Genomic DNA, 17,134 nt, shown 5'->3' with positions numbered 1-17,134 from the left:
AGTAGCCGTACTTCTATCAGATACCTAGACTTTATTTATTTATTTATTTATTTATTAATTTAAAAAAATTTTTTTTAATGTTTATTTATTTTTGAGAGAGAGAGACAGAGCACAAGCAGGGGAGGGGCAGAGAGAGAGAGGGAGACACAGAATCTGGAACAGGCTCCAGGCTCCGAGCTGTCAGCACAGAGCCCGATGCAGGGCTTGAACCCACAAATCACAAGATCATGACCTGAGCCAAAGTCCAACGCTTAACCAACTGAGCTACCCAGGCACCATAACAACCTAGACTTTAAAACAAAAACTGTAACAAGAGATGAAGAAGGGCACTATATTGTAATTAAGGGGTTTATTCACCAAGAAAATCTAACAATTGTAAATACTTATGCCCCCAACTCAAACAACCCAATATACTAATCAATTAGTCACAAACATAAAGAAACACACTGATAATAATACCATTATGGTAGAGGACTTTAACACCCCACTTACAACAATGGACAGATCATCTAAGCAGAAAATCAACATGGAAACTATAGCTCTGAATGATACACTGGACCAGGTGGACTTAACAGATACATTCAGAACATTTCATCCTAAAGCAGCAGAACACACATTCTTCTTGAGTGCACATGGAACATTCTCCAACAGATCACATACTGGGTCACAAATCAGCCCTCAACAAGTGCAAAAAGATTAATACTGTGCCATGCATATTTTCAGACTACAACACTATGAAACTTGAAATCAACCACAAGAAAAAATTTGGAAATACCACAAATACTTGGAAACTAAAGATCATCCTACTAAAGAATGAGTGGGTTAACCAAGAAATTAAAGAGGAAATTAAAGAGTACATAGAAGTCAATGAAAATGAATACATGATAGTCCAAAACCTCTGGGATGCAGCAAAGGAGGTCATAAGAAGGAAGTATATAGCAATCCAGGCCTTCCTAAAGAAGGATGAAATGTCTCGAATACACAACGTAACCTTACACCTAAAGGAGGTGGAAAAATAATAGGAAATAAAGCCCCAAACCAGCAAAAGAAGGGAAATAATAAAGGTTAGAGCAGAAAACAATGATATTGAAATAAAAAAAACAAAAAACAAAAAACAGAGGCACCTGGGTGGCTCAGTCGGTTGAGCGTCCGACTTTGGCTCAGGTCATGATCTCGCAGTCTGTGAGTTCGAGCCCCGCATCGGGCTCTGTGCTGGCAGCTCAGAGCCTGGAGCCTGCTTTCGATTCTGTGTCTCCCTCTCTCTCTGCCCCTCCCTTGCTCATACCCTGTCTCTCTCTCTCTGTCAAAAATAAATAAACATTAAAAAAAAAAACAAAACAGTAGAACAGATAAATGAAATCAGGAGCTGGTTCTTTGAAAGAATTAACAAAAATTGATAAACCCCTAGCCAGATATATCTAAAAGAAAAAGGAAAGGACCCAAATACTTAAAATCAAGAATGAAAAAGGAGAGATCAAAACCAACACTGCAGAAATACAAATAAAAATAAGAGAATATTATAACCAATTATATGCCAATGAATTGGGCAATCTGGAAGAAATGGACAAATTTCTAGAAACATATAAACTATGAAAACTGAAACAGGAAGAAACAGAAAACTTAAACAGACTCATAACCAGTAAAGAAATTGAATTGGTAATCAAAATTCTCCCAAGAAACAAGAGTTCAAGGCCATGGCTTTCCAGGGAAATTCTACCAAACATCTGAGAGTTAATATCTATTCTTTTGCAGTTGTTCCAAAAAAAGAAATGGAAGGAAAACTTGCAAACTCATTCTATGGAATCTATTTGATTCCAAAACCAGACAAAGACCCCACTAAAAAGACAATTTCCCTGATGAACATGTATGTAAAAATTCTCAACAAGATACTAGCAAACCTAATCCAACAATACACTAAAAGAATTATTTACCACAATTAAGTGGGATTTATTCCTGGGATGCAGGGCTGGTTCAATATCTGCAAATCAATCAGTGTGATAAATCACATTAATAAAAGAAAGAGTAAGAACCACATGATCCTCTCAGTAGATGCAGAAAAAGCATTTGACAAAATACAGCATACTTTCTTGATAAAAACCCTCAAGAAAGTAGGGACAGAGGGAACACACCTCTAGATCATAAAGGCCATATCCAAAAGACCCACAGCTAATATCATCCTCAATGGGGAAAAACAGAGCTTTCCTCCTTAAGTCAGGAACACGACAGGGATGTCCACTCTCACCACTGTTATACAAGATAGTGTTGTCCTAGCCTCAACAATCAGACAACAAAAAGAAATAAAAGACATCCAAATTGGCAAGTAAGAAATCAAACTTTCACTCTTTGACACAACATGATACTGTATGTGGAAAACCTAAAAGACTCCACCAAAAACTGCTAGAACTGATACGTGAATTCAGCAAAATCGCAGGATATAAAGTCAGCGTACAGAAATTGGTTGCATTTCTATACACAAAGAATGAATCAGCAGAAAGAGAAATCAAGGAATCTATCCCATTTACAATTGCACCAAAACCCACAAAATAACTAGGAATAAACCTAACTGAAGAGGTAAAAGATCTGTTTATGGAAAACTATAAAAAGCTTATGAAAGAAATTGAAGACAGAAAAATAGAAAAACATTCTATGCTCATGGATTAGAAGAACAAATACTGTTACAATGTCAATACTACCCAAACCAATCTACATATTCAATACAATCCCTATCAAAATAACACCAACGTTCCTCACAGAGCTAGAACATACAATTCTAAAATTTGTATGGAACCAGAAAAGACCCTGAACAGCCAAAATAATGTTGAAAAAGAAAACCAAAGCTGGAGGCATCACATTCTGAACTTTAAGCTATATTACAAAGTTGTAATCATCAAAACAGTATGGTACTGGCACAAAAACAGACACATAGATCAATAGAACAGAACAGGCAATCCAGAAGTGGACCCACTAATGTATGGCCAACTAATCTTCGACAAAGCAGGAAAGAATATCCAATGAAAAACAGGCTCTTCAGCAAATGGTGCTGGGAAAACTGGACAGCGACATGCAGAAGAATGAACCTGGACCACTTTCTTACACTATACACAAAAATATTCAAAATGGATGAAAGACCTAAATGTAGACAGGAAACCATCAAAACCCTAGAAGACAAAATAGGCAGCTACCTCTTTGATCTTGGCCGCAGCAATTTCTTACTTGACATGTCTCTGGAGGCAAGGTAAACAAAAGCAAAAATGAACTATTGGGACTTCATCAAGATAAAAAATCTGCAGAGTGAAGGAAACAACCAACAAAACTAAAAGGCAACTGACGGAATGGGAGAAGATATTTGCGAATGACATATACAATAAAGGCTTAGTATCCAAAATCTATAAAGAACTTATCAAACTCAAAACCCAAAAAACAAATAATCCGGGGAAGAAATGGACAAAAGACTTGAACAGACACTTTTCAAAAGAAGACATCCAGATGGCTAATAGACACATAAAAAGATGCTCAACATCACTCACCATCAAGGAAATACAAATCAAAACGATAATGAAATACCACCTCATACCTGTCAGAATGGCTAAAATGAACAACTCAGGAAACAACAGATGTTGGCAAGGATGTGGAGAAAGAGGATCTCTTTTGCACTGCTGGTGGGAATGTAAACTGGTGCAGCCACTCTGGAGAACAGTATGGAGGTTAGTCAAAAAATTTAAAATAGGGCTTCCCTATGACCCAACAATTGCACTACTAGGTATTTATCCAAAGGATACAAAAATGCTGATTCCAAAGGGCACATGCACCCCAATGTTTATAGCAGTGCTATTGACAATCGCCAAATTATGGAAAGAGCCCAAATATCCATTGAATGATAAATGGATAAAGAAGATGTGGTACATACATACAATGGAATATTACTCAACCATCAAAAAGAATGAAATCTTGCTATTTGGAACAATGCGGATGGAACTAGAGTGTATTATGCTACGCAAAATAAGTCAGAGAAAGATAAATATATGATTTCATTCATATAAGGAATTTAAAAAACAAAACAGATGAACATAGGGGAAGGGAAGAAAAAATAAAAACAGAGGAGGCAAACCATAAGGGACTCTTATACAGAGAACTGACAGTTGCTAGAGGGGTGTTGGGTGGGGGGACAGGCTAAATATGAGTGATGGACATCAAGGAGGGCATTTGTTGGGATGACCACTGGGTGTTACGTGTAAGTGATAAGCCACTAAATTCTACTCCTGAAACCATTACTACACTATATGTTAGTTAACTAGCTTGGATTTAAATATAATCAGAAAATAAAATAAAATAATATCTGCAGCATGTGTATACATGTCTCTTTTTCCATACTGAAAATATAAAATATTTTTTCAAAATATCAGAAATCAAAGAATAAAACTGAAAATTGCATTTCTCTCCTTAAAGGCAATACCTCAAAACCACAATAAGAATGCCACTTCAAGGAAGAACAAATATTGTTAAAATGTCAATACTACCCAAAGCCATCTACATATTCAATGCAATCGCTATCAAAATAACACCAGCATTCTTCACAGAGCTAGAACAAATAATCCTAAAATTTGTATGGAACCAGAAAAGACCCTGAATAGCCAAAGCAATCTTGAAAAAGAAAACCAAAGCAGGAGGCATCACAATCCCAAACTTGAAGCTATACTACAAAGCTGTAATCATCAAGACAGTATGGTACAGGCATAAGAACAGACACTGAGATCAATGGAACAGAATAGAGAACCCAGAAATGGACCCACAAACGTATGGTCAACTAATCTTTGACAAAGCAGGAAAGAATATCCAATGGAATAAAGACAGTCTCTTCAGCAAGTGGTGCTGGGAAAACTGGACAGCAACATGCAGAAGAATGAACCTGAACAACTTTCTTACACCATACGCAAAAATAAACTCAAAATGGATGAAAGACCTAAATGTAAGACAGGAAGCCATCAAAATCCTCTAAGAGAACACAGGCAAAAACCTCTTTGATCTTGACTGCAGCAACTTCTTACTCAACATGTCTCTGGAGGCAAGGGAAACAAAAGCAAAAATGAACTACTGGGACCTCATCAAAATAAAAACTTCTGCACAGAGAAGGAAACAATCAGCAAAACTAAAAGGCAACCAAAGGAATGGGAGAAGATATTTGCAAATGACATATCAGGTAAAGGGTTAGTATCCAGGTTCTGTAAAGAACTTATCAAACTCAACACCCAAAAAACAAAGAATCCAGTGAAGAAATGGGCAAAAGACATGAATAGACACTTCTCCAAAGAAGACATCCAGATGGCCAACCGACACATGAAAAAATGCTCAACATCACTCATCATCAGGGAAATACAAATCAAAACCACAATGAGATACCACCTCACACCTGTCAGAATGGCTAACATTAACAACTCAGGCAACAACAGATGTTGGCAAGGATGCAGACAAAGAAGATCTCTTTTGCACTACTGGTAGGAATGCAAACTGGTGCAGCCACTCTGGAAAACAGTATGGAGGTTCCTCAAGAAATTAAAAATAGAACTACCCTACAACCCAGCAATTGTATAAATTGGATAAAGCAATTGGATAAATACTAGGTATTTATCCACGGGATACAGGTGTGCTGTTTCAAAGGGACATATGCACCCCAATGTTTATAGCAGCACTATCAACAATAGCCAAAGTATGGAAAGAGCCCAAATGTCCATAGATGGATGAATGGATAAAGAAAATGTGTGTGTGTGTGTGTGTGTATATATATATATATATATATATATATATATATATATGATGGAGTATTACTCAGCAATGAAAAAGAATGAAATCTTGCCATTTGCAACTACGTGGATGCAACTGTAGGGCATTATGCTAAGTGAAATTAGTCAGAGAAAGACAAATATCATATGACTTCACTCATATGAGGACTTTAAGAGACAAAACAGATGAACATAAGGGAAGGGAAACAAAAAGAACATAAAAACAGGGAGGGGGACAAAACAGAAGAGACTTGTAAATATGGAGAACATACAGAGGGTTACTGGAGGGGCTGTGGGAGGGGCGATGGGCTAAATGGGTAAGGGGCACTAAGGAATCTACTCCAGAAATCATTGTTGCACTATATGCTAATTTGGATGTAAATTAAAAAAAAAAAAGAAGAAGAAGTAAAAACTACCAACAACAACAAAAAGAATGCCACTTCACACGTGTTAAGATGGCTATTATAAAACAAACAAACAACAAAAAAAAAAAAAGAAGAAGAGAAGAAGAAAACCTAAAGCAAAACAAAATAAAACAGAAAACCCAGAAAATGAGTTTGGCAAGGATGTGGAGAAACTGGAAAATCCCATGCATTGTGGTGGAAATGTTAAACAGTGCAGCCATTCTGGGAAACAGTTTGGTGGTTCCTCAGCAAATTAAACATAGAATTACTATATGATCTAGTAATCCCACTCTTAGGTATACAGTCCAACAGTCAACAGTCAGAAGGTGGGAGAAATTCATGTGTCCACCAACAGAGGAACAAACAAGATACGATATATCCATACAATGGTATATTATCCAGCCTTAAAAAATGAAATTCTGATACATGCTAGATGAACCTTTAAAAAATTATGATGGGGTGCCTGGGTGGCTCAGTCGGTTGGGCGTCCGACTTCGGCTTAGGTCATGTTCTCACAGTTCGAGGTTTGAGCCCCACATCGGGCTCTGTACTGACAGCTCAGAGCCTGGAGCTTGCTTCTGATTCCGTGTCTCCCTCTCTCTGGCCTTCCCCCACTCCTGCTCTGTCTCACTCTCTCAAAAATAAAGAAACATTAAAATTTTTTTTAATTATGATAAATGAAGTTGGACACAAAAAGACATATACAGTATGACTGCACCTATATGCCTACGGAGTAGGCAAATTCATAAAGACAGAAAGTAGAGGAAAGGGGGAAGTGAGATGTTCTCATTTAATGGGTACACACCTTCTGTTTGGGATGATGAAAAAGTTCTGGAAATGGATAGTGGTGATGGTTGTACAACATTGTGAATATACTTAATGCTACTGATTGTATACTGAAAAATGGTTAAAATGGTAAATTTTATGTTATGTATATTTGACCACATTTTTAAAAAGGCAATACCTGAGAAAATGGAATGTCATAATCCCTGTAGAAACCAGCTCTTTTTTTGTGGGAACTTTCTGTATGTTCAACATCTGAATCGAGGCTGTAGTCTGAACTATCATCACTAGACGGAGAATTATGCTAAAAGGGAAAACACAATTATGTTACATTTGCAAAAGGAAGAACATTTAACTAGTAACTAGATAGACTTGTTTCAGCCAGAAGTGCCAACCAATAGACAGTATTAGCCTAGTAGGTTCTGAAGTATTAACTGAAAAATCCTTGCTCTACTACAGGCCACCACCACCCCAACTTCTCTAAAATTTTCTGAGGAAAAGTATATCTTCCCCTCTTCTTAGGGACTTAAGAGCAACATTATCATCATCATCCCTGTGATCCAAGGAACTGTGCTCCACTATGCTTAAAGTGATCTTAAAGTTAATCTCTAAAGAATAAAACTAGATCCTCAAAGAGGAACACAGAACATGAGTAGAGTATGAATCAATTTATTTTTACCTAAAATAGCTTTAGAATTCTTACTCTTTTGTGTAAGTACCCTAAAACTAAAAGATACCAAAACATTCCAAACTATAAATATGAAATAAATCCAACCCCAAAAATTGAACAAAAGTGAAATGGAAACCAGAAGGAACTGATAATGATGAGCAGATATCAAGAGTCAGCTTTTTAAAATATGTGTGCATTTCTTTAAAAAAAGTCACCAAATCTCGATGTAGTCAAAGTAATTATCTTCTCAGGTTAAGCATTCTTTTTAAAGAATTCTTAAAAGTTCTTATCAGTGAAGATACTCAGTAAAACTTAGGTGAACTAAATTGAACTCGGATGCTTTTACAATAGAAGGATCTGTTTTCCTCTACCCCATTCTTTTTTTTTTTTTTTTTTTAATGTTTGTTTTTGAGAGATTAAGACAGAGCATGAACAGGGGAGGAGCAGAAAGAGACCAAGACACATAATCCGAAGCAGGCTCCAGGCTCTCAGCTGTCAGCACAGAACCCCATGCAGGGCTCGAACTCACAAGCCATGAGATCATGACCTGAGCCAAAGTCGGACATTAGACCAACTGAGCCACCCAGGTGCCCTCCTTTACCCTTTAATTCTTAAAGGTTCTTTTAAGAAAAACAAACTTTTCCTCCACTTTGTTCTTAAATGTTTTCAGGTTTTGTTTTGTGGTAGTGCTATTTCTGTTTTTGCTGATTTGATAGGTGATACGAAGCAATCTTTTCATAATTATGCTATGAAATCCTTCAAACTTAACTATCTACTATTTGTTAATTAGGGCTTGAAATAATTATTGCCCATTTAAACATTTTTTTTAATGTTTATTTATTTTTGAGACAGAACATGAGCAGGGAAGGGGCAGAGAGAGAGGGAGACACAGAATGTGAAGCAGGCTCTAAGCTCCAAGCTGTCAGCACAGAGCCCGACGTGGGGCTTGAACTCGCGAACCATGAGATCATGACCTGAGCCGAAGTCGGACGCTTAACCGACTAAGCCACCCAGGTGCCCCAATTATTGTCCATTTAAAAGCCAAGTTTGCTAAGTCACTAGCAGAAGTCAGCTCCAGTTCCAAGGAAAACCTTTCAGTTGAAGATCACAGAAGGGATAAAACTTGATTAAGAAGAAACTCAGGGGCACCTGGCTGGCTCAGTTGGTGGAGCATGTGACTCTCAATCTCAGGGTTGTGAGTTCAAGCTCCACGTTGAATATAGAAAATACTTAAAAATAAAATCTTAAAAAAAAAACAAAAACAGAAACAGCTCAGACGAAGACAGTGCTTCAGGAAAAACCAACAGGGAAAAGAAGGTTCTGCTTAAGGGAGAAGTTTCTTCAGGCTACTCCAAAAAAGTGAGGCTAAAAAACATATTGACTTTAAGAAGGCTATTATCAAAATATATATACATGTGGCTCATATATAGTAATAAGTAATTATTACCTGAAATTAGCAACTTGACTACATTAAAAATAGGTAGTAAATAGAATATATCAGAAAAGATGGTGTATCACTTCCGAGATTATGTCATAAAAAAGACTATAATTTTCATCTTGGATGCTTTCTCTTGTTCTCTCTCACTCTTGGGTCACCTGCCTTGGGGGAATCCAGCTGACATCAGTGAGGACACTGAGGCAGCCTGTAGAGAAGTCCACATGGTGAGGAACTGATGAGGCCCACCAAGAGCCAAGTGAGTGACCATGGAACAGGATCCTACCTCTGTCGAGCCAGCCATGAGATGACTGAAACCTCATGAGAAAAGGTGAGCCAGAATCACCTTGTTTAACTGCATCCAGTTTCCTGACTGACAAAAGCTGGGAGATAAATCTCTGCTCTTTTAAACTTCTAAGTTTGGGGTAATATGCTGTTCAGCAATAGTTAACTAATAAGATACTGGTGTCTGGAAATGCTGTGCTTCCATAACAAGCATCTAAAAGGCAGGAGTGATTTTGCTACCAGACAGTGGATGGATATTGGAACGACTTTAAGGAGAGCCTTAGTGAAAGTCTAAATTGCCTTGAATGAGCAGTGCCTGGCTGGCTCAGTTGGAGTAGGCAACTCTTGACCTCTGTGTCATGAGTTTGAGCCCCACGTAGGGGACAGAGATTACAAAATAATAATAATGATAATAATAACAATAACAATACATAAACTGCCTTGAATGATTGTTAGCAAAATTTTGGACTTTGAGGCAACTTAAAGGAAAGTGAGAGATAGCTTATTAAAACTGGAAGAAGGGACATTCTTGTTATGCAGTGGCAGAAAGCTGAACAACACAGCTGCATTCAATAACATGCAAAGTAGAAAATGTTATCTAATGAACTAAGTGATCTAGTTATGATTTTTGAGCACAATGTTGAGGGGTTCCTGGGTAGTTCAGTTGGTTAAGAGTCCAACTCTTTTTGGGTCAGGTCATGATCTCACAGCTTGTAAGATGGAGCTCTGCGCTGGCAGTGCAGAGCCTGCTTGGAGAATGATTCTGTCTCTTCTTTCTCTCCCTCTCTCTGCCCCCTACCTCGTCCTTGCTCTTTCTCACAAAATAAATAAACTTTTTTTAAAAAGTTTATTTTTTGAAATAAAAACGATTTTAAAGCAAAATATTGAAAGTAACTATCTGTCAAAGAAAATAGATAAATGAAAGGCTGTTAAAAAGGAGATGAAACTTGTTAGTTTTGAAAGTTCTTAGCTTCAACAGAGTGAGTTTTAGTTTTGCTTTTCCCTTTTTTCTTTTCATTCTCTTTTTTCTTAGGAAGGCTCTATGCACAATGTGAGGCTTGAACTCAGATTCTGAGATCAAGAGTTGCATGCTCCACCGACTGAGCCAGCCAGGCAATCCCCCCTTTTTTCTAGATTAGTCTGGCCGAAGATTTATACATATACTGTTGATCTTTTTTTCGTAACTACTGACTTTTCATTCTAATTCATTAAGTTCTGCTTGTAACTTTATCAAAAGTCCTTCTTTTTGTTTCTTTTGTTTTGATTTGCCACTTTTCTAGCCTTTAATACTATAATGCTATAATTTTCTCCTGATAACTGCTTTAGACATATTCCACTAGTACTTACATATCAAGAGTTCTCATTATTTTCATGAAATTCTGCAGTTTTAATCTGTTTTCCCTATATTCCACAAGCTATTTATAGTAGGTATTTGAATTATAAAGTAAAAAGGCATTTGTTTTGACTTTATTAGTAATGTCTAGTTTTATTGTATTGTGGTTTGATGTTGCTTTTTGTAACATTTCCACTCTATCAAAGTAATTGGAGCTTATAAGGCATACTATGTGGCCATATAATGAGAGGATGATGTGTTCTCAGGATTCAGAGCTTACAACTTATTTATAATCTCTCTTTAACATCCTTACCACCTTTTCATCCACTTGATTGATCTAAGAAAGGCATATTGGTGTATCTCCTGTTATTCCTATTTCTTCTTGTAGCTCCCATAGTTCCTGCTTTTCAGAAGTTGCTTTTTGGGGGGATATAAAATATTAATAAACTTATATTTCATTATGAGTTGTAAACTTTAACATCATAAAATGTTCTTCTTTGTTTCTTTCAATTCTTTTTGACCTAAATTTGACTATCTCAGATATCAACATTATGACTTCTGCCTTCTCTTTCTTTGCATTTGCCTCGCATGTCTTTACCCATTTTTAAAATATTTTTCTTGTACACAGAGTTGGATTTTGCATTGTTGGGGTATTTAGAAAAGTTTATATTTTTGTCTCAATTATTTTTTTCATACAGCCTTTTTCCAATAACCTTACTCCCTGTCCCTTCTTTGCATACTGTTTCTTTTTTTTTTTTTTTTTTTTTATTGAGAGAGAGCGAGCACACACGCAGGGGAGGGGTAGAGAGAAGGACAGACAGAATCCCAAGCAGACTTTGTGCCATCAGACCAGAACTCAGGAACTGTGAGATCATGACCTAAGCCGAGATCAAGAGTTGGATGCTTAACCAACTGTGCCACCCAGGTGCACATACTGTTTCTTTACCAACAGGACCAATACTGAAGTTTGGCAGTAACCTCTTCTCCTTTCTCTCTTTTATTCCCAGGATAATAATGTGAAGCAACATCCTTTTACTGTCTGTTAATAACTATAAGGCAATCAGTAACCTTATTCTTCTTGCCATATACTCTTCTGCTTTTCCTGATATTTTTTTCTAGTTGTAATGTACAGATACATAACATACTGCTCTTACGTCCATCATTTAGTCTTAATTTTATAAGGAAATATATGCATGTATATAGATCCCTCTCTTTCAACTAGTCATTTTGGTTATCTAAACTTGTTCTCTAGTAGAGTCTGTAGGAAGGCTCATGATAACAATACTTCCTAAGTTCTACCATATATAGTTTTTCTGAGGACTATATATCTGAAGGTCAGTATTTAGCTGGATATAAAATTCTTGAAACCAATTCTTATTTAAATATGGCATTCCATCATCTTTTGGCATAAAATACTGATATCAAAAATTTCTATATAAATCTGATTTTTCTTAGGGGCACCTGGGTGGCTCAGTCAGTTGAGTATCTGACTCTTGATTTCAGCTCAGGTCATGATCCCAGGGTCATGGTATCAAGTCCCACGTCGGGCTCCTCGCTGAGCATGGAGCCTGCTTAAGATTCTCTCTCTCTCTCTCTCTCTCTCTCTCCCTCTCCCTCTCCCTCTCTCTCTCTCTCTGTCCCCTCAACTGCTTGAGCTTTCTCTCTCTAAAATAAATAATTTTTTTAAATCTGATTTTCTTTTCCTAATAAGGGACTTGGTCTTTTTTGCCTAGATGACAAAAGGATGTGTCCTCCAAATTGTATTTATGCTGTTTGATCATAGCTTTATATTGCTTTCTTAATTTTTTTATCATTTTGTAAATTAGGTTAAATATTTTATATGTTTTGTGGGAATTCTTTCTCTTTTGGAAGAATATTCTCTCCATTATTCACCCTTTTTTTTAAATAGTAACTTACATGGAATGTGATCATGGCTTTATCTTGTTCTCTAGGGTTATCTGTTCTGTTGTTTGCATGAAGTATTAATAAATATGGCTATGTATCCCCTGAGATATGCCTCCCTTGCTTCTTTCCCTCATTTTTTTAAATCTATTTCTTTCCTTGCCTGGTCCTAATATGCTTGTCCTCTTAATTTAGATTCTACTGTGAGCAGTTATGTTCTCAGTATAGGATTCTGTCCGAGAGAGGGATTTGGTTGATCAGTAATAGGAGTTCATCAGGCCCAGACCATTCAAGCATCATTGAAATTCATGTGATCACCTTACACTCACATGTGAATTGGAACTAGTAAAGCCCCCTCTCACTTTCTGCTGCTGTTCTCAGTTTGGCCTATGGACTTTTCATGTTGAGTGGCAGGGGGATCCCTCCATTTGAGATAAGATGGCAATTAGTTTTCTAGAGGTCGCATTACCTTCCCTCTGCTTCAGTATGCACAGTTGCTGATCCTATACTGGTCTTGTTGCTGTCTGTAGTTTGGCCTTAACCATTTGTATTTTTAAGGTTTGTAGGGTAACTTGTTTCTTTCATTTTTTAAAATATTTATTTACTTATTTTGAGAGAGAAAGAGAGAGAGCAAGATCGCACTTGCGAGCAGGGGAGAGGCAGAGAGAGACAGAGAGAGAGACAGAGAGAATCCCAATCAGGCTCCACACTACCAGCAGAGAGCCCAGTGCAGGGCTTGATCTCACAAGCCATGATAATGACCTGAGCCAAAATCAAGAGTTGGATGTTTAACCGACTGAGCCACCCAGGTGCCCCAGATTTTGCTATCGTTATTGCTCTGTTTTATGGGGGGAATTTCAAAAGCTACCCCACTACAGCTGCCAACTTTTCCCTGAGTTCTCATCAGCATAGATATCCTTTCTTTCCTATCCCAAACTACATTATTTTCTATCCAGCACCCTACTCTTTTTTCTTGATCATATTTTCATTTGTTTATTGCCTTCTCCTTCCACTTTTTTTTTTATAAATTTTTTTTTTTTAACATTTATTTATTTTTGAGACAGAGAGAGACAGAGCATGAATGCGGGAGGGTCAGAGAGAGAGGGAGACACAGAATCTGAAACAGGCTCCAGGCTCTGGGCGGTCAGCACAGAGCCCGACGCGGGGCTCGAACTCACGGACCGTGAGATCATGACCTGAGCCGAAGTCGGCTGCTTAACCGACTGAGCCACCCAGGCGCCCCTCTCCTTCCACTTTTAATGTAATCTGTTAGAGACTGTTTCACTCATTACTGTAACTTTAACACAGAGCACAGAGATTTCCATAGCAAGCACACAATAATACATACGAATGAATAAATAAATAAGTGAATGGCAATGCCAATGCTGCTAATTTAGATCTGTAGAGAATAAAACTTTCTTAACCTTTTATCATCAATTAAAAAGATTTATTTTAACTTGCATTAAAAGTTACCTTAATTTTTAAATCTTTGAGATAATTCATATAATCTTTGTGTTTAGAAAATATATTACTCACATAAATAAAAGTATCTAATCAATAAGTTTTATAATAAAATAAGCAATGATTGGGGCACCTGGGTGGCTCAGTCGGTTAAGCGTCCGACTTTGGCTCGGGTCATGATCTCATGGTTGGTGGGTTCAAGCCCCACGTTGGGCTCTGTGCTGACAGCTCAGAGCCTGGAGCCTGCTTCAAATTCTGTGTCTCCCTCTCTCTCTGCCCCTCCCCCACTCATGCTCTGTCTGTCTCAAAAATAAATAAACATCAAAAAAAATTTTTTTTTAATTAAAAAAATAAGCAATGATTTATACTTTCTAATTTTCAGTATTTTATATTTCATAAAAATTTACTAAAAGAATTAAAAGTAGATTTCAACTAACCTTATGTTTTTCACGTTTTCTCCTTTTGGATTTTTTCTTCTCTCTTTCTTTCTTGTGTTTTTTCCTTGATTTTCTATAGGCTTTCTCATTTTTCTGCTTCTCATCCTCTTTTGCTTCCTGTTCTTGTGTTTCTTCAAATCCTGCATCATCTATTTCACCATCTTCTAATTCACCATCTTCTCTGTAGAAGACAATTAAATTTTTATTTTTAAATGTCAATTTGAAAATGAATCTTCAACACTTCCAAAAGAAAAATAAGCACATCCAGTAATTTGAGTTATATTCATTTAGACCATGGGTGGCAAATTTTTCCTGTAAGGCCTGCAGGCCACATATGGTTTCTGTTGTGAATTCTCCCTTTCTTTTGGAACAACCTTCCAAAAATCTAAGAACCAGTTTCAGCAACAAATATTTGCCAACCTGTGATTTGGATTAAGATCACTGACTTTCACCAAATGAATGAATAAATGCATGAATGCGGTGCTAGTAGTTACCATTTACTAAACCAAAGGTTAAACTAAAATACTTTCGGAAGTAAACATTCTTACTACAGGAAGGAATTTTTAACTTAGTGGTGTGTAAACAACTATAAATAGTTTTAAAATGAAAGCAATCTACATTAATTTTCACCATCACAGTAAACTTCAATAAGAAACAGATTTCAATAGGTAGATAAATAGCAAAACCTGAGCCACAGAAGAATCATAAATTAAATCTGAATCTGTAAAAAAATATTTGTAGTAAAACCATAAATTGAATTCTACTTTCCAAATACTAGTATCTTTGCTATCATGGAAACTGAACTAAAACAAACTTTTATATTGTTTATGACATTTTTATAGTTAAACAAGCCAAAAATATTCAGTATCTTTAAAGGCAAATTAAACAATGATCCTCATAAGAAGATAAATATATAAAATAAGTTTAGGGGTGCCTGGGTGACTCAGTCAGTTGAGCGTCTTGATGCTTGATTTCAACTCAGGTTGTGATCTCATGGTTCATGGGACTGAGCCCCATGTCTGGCTCCTTGTTGACAAGAGTGGAGCCTGCTTGGAATTCCCTCTCTCCCTCTTTCTCTGCCCCTTCTCCATGAGTATGCGCAAGCTCTTTCTCTCTCAAATAAACTTAAAAAAATAAGTTTAGCATTTAATCATGCTTCCATACAGTTTGAAAAAATGCAAACTGCTATAAATAGTACACGGTGGTGCAGAAAGACAAATGTCTGTATAACGGAAGCAAATGAGAAGCAACTAACTATGGTGTACGCATTGTAAATATACTTTGAAGTTACTAGGGATATGTGATTTCTAAAATGCAAAACTGACCATGTACTATCCTGCTCAAAATCTTCAATGATGATATGATGTCTCAAATGTGCTTTAGAACTATTCACTGGGGGAGGGGAAAAGTGGTATCAACAAGATTCGTCATGAGTTGGTAATTGCTCAAATTGTGGGATGTGTAGGATTCGTTTTACTATTCTCTTTGTACGTGTTTGAAGTTTTCCATAATAAAAAAAGACAGTACCAATGATTCCCATCTGACCTAAGAATGATGTCAAAACCTGATATTGCCAAAAACCCTTTTATAATTGAGTCCCTGCTTACCCAACTACTTTCAATTTCTTGTCTCTCTAAGCTTTAAACATTGTCTTAAAAGCTCTCATTGCACTGCTGTTCTCAACGCCAACTCCCGCCCCTACACCTGGCTAAGTCCAGTTCATTCTATAGGACCCAGTTCAGATGTCATTTTCTCTGAGATGCTTCCACTGACTACCCAGGTTTAGGTGAGATGTTTCACCCTAAGTACTCCCCTAATAATTCTCATTTCTTTATCTCTGTGCTCTATACATTATATTCAAATGACCTGAACATATTGGTTGGGGAAAGTAAACTATGACCGTGTCTTTCATAGCTGTATCTCTAACACATAGCATGGTTCCCTGCTGTTCACTGAAGGAATGAATGTTATAATATCCATAACCCTTGCATTACAGAACAGGCACATGATACCACTCAAAATTGGTTGTGAAGTCAATGTTATTTTTCCCCAGTTTCTATTATAAAATCAAAAAGGTATATATCCATTTAGGCAGACTTGAAATTTTCTTGTAAGGCAGGCTTGGCATTCTATTTTAACAAAAAAAGTTCTAAACTTTTATAACACTATAAAACCTTAAGCCCCAAGAAAAATGAGTGCATATATTGACGAAAAGATAAGCACAGAATGTTCTGTTCTTAGTAGCTTTAATCACAATTGTAAAAAACTGTCAAAAAATTGTAAAAAAAAAAAAAAAAAACAACAGTAAATGGATAAATACACTGTGCTTTATTTATATAATGTAATACTACAAAGCAAAACAAATTCACCACTGCTATACACAATATGGATGAATCTTATAGACACAATTATGAGTAAAAGAAGCCAGATACAAGACAGTACTGTTTGATTCCATTTATATACATATTTCAAGAAAAGGCAAAACTAACCTATGGTGACAGAAGCCAAAATTATGATTACCTCTTGGAGGGTTGTAACTACCAAAAAAAAAAGGGGGTACGAAAGAACCTTCTGGGGTGTTGAAATATTCGGTATATTGATCTGTGTGGTGATCAATGTGTAAAAGTCATCAAGTTGTACATTTAAA

General features: G+C 36.7%; 1 protein-coding gene across 2 annotated transcripts in view; it reads right to left on the bottom strand.

The window, feature by feature from the left end:
• Nucleotides 1-17,134, bottom strand: part of ZC3H6 (zinc finger CCCH-type containing 6) — a 69,209-nt gene that overhangs the window by 30,037 nt on the left and 22,038 nt on the right. For both annotated transcript variants that reach the window (XM_081795233.1, XM_081795234.1), the window contains exons 2-3: nt 14,488-14,668; nt 7,146-7,268 (exon numbers count right to left, since the gene is read on the bottom strand). In XM_081795233.1, coding sequence (XP_081651359.1) covers nt 7,146-7,268; nt 14,488-14,668 — 304 coding nt within the window. The remainder of the gene's footprint in view (nt 1-7,145; nt 7,269-14,487; nt 14,669-17,134) is intronic.

The sequence above is a fragment of the Panthera onca genome, chromosome A3 (assembly GCF_046562875.1).
Source record: "Panthera onca isolate mPanOnc1 chromosome A3, mPanOnc1 haplotype 2, whole genome shotgun sequence".
NCBI lineage: Eukaryota > Metazoa > Chordata > Mammalia > Carnivora > Felidae > Panthera > Panthera onca.
Note: the sequence above shows the minus strand (reverse complement) of the source record. Positions and strands in the feature narration are given on the sequence as shown.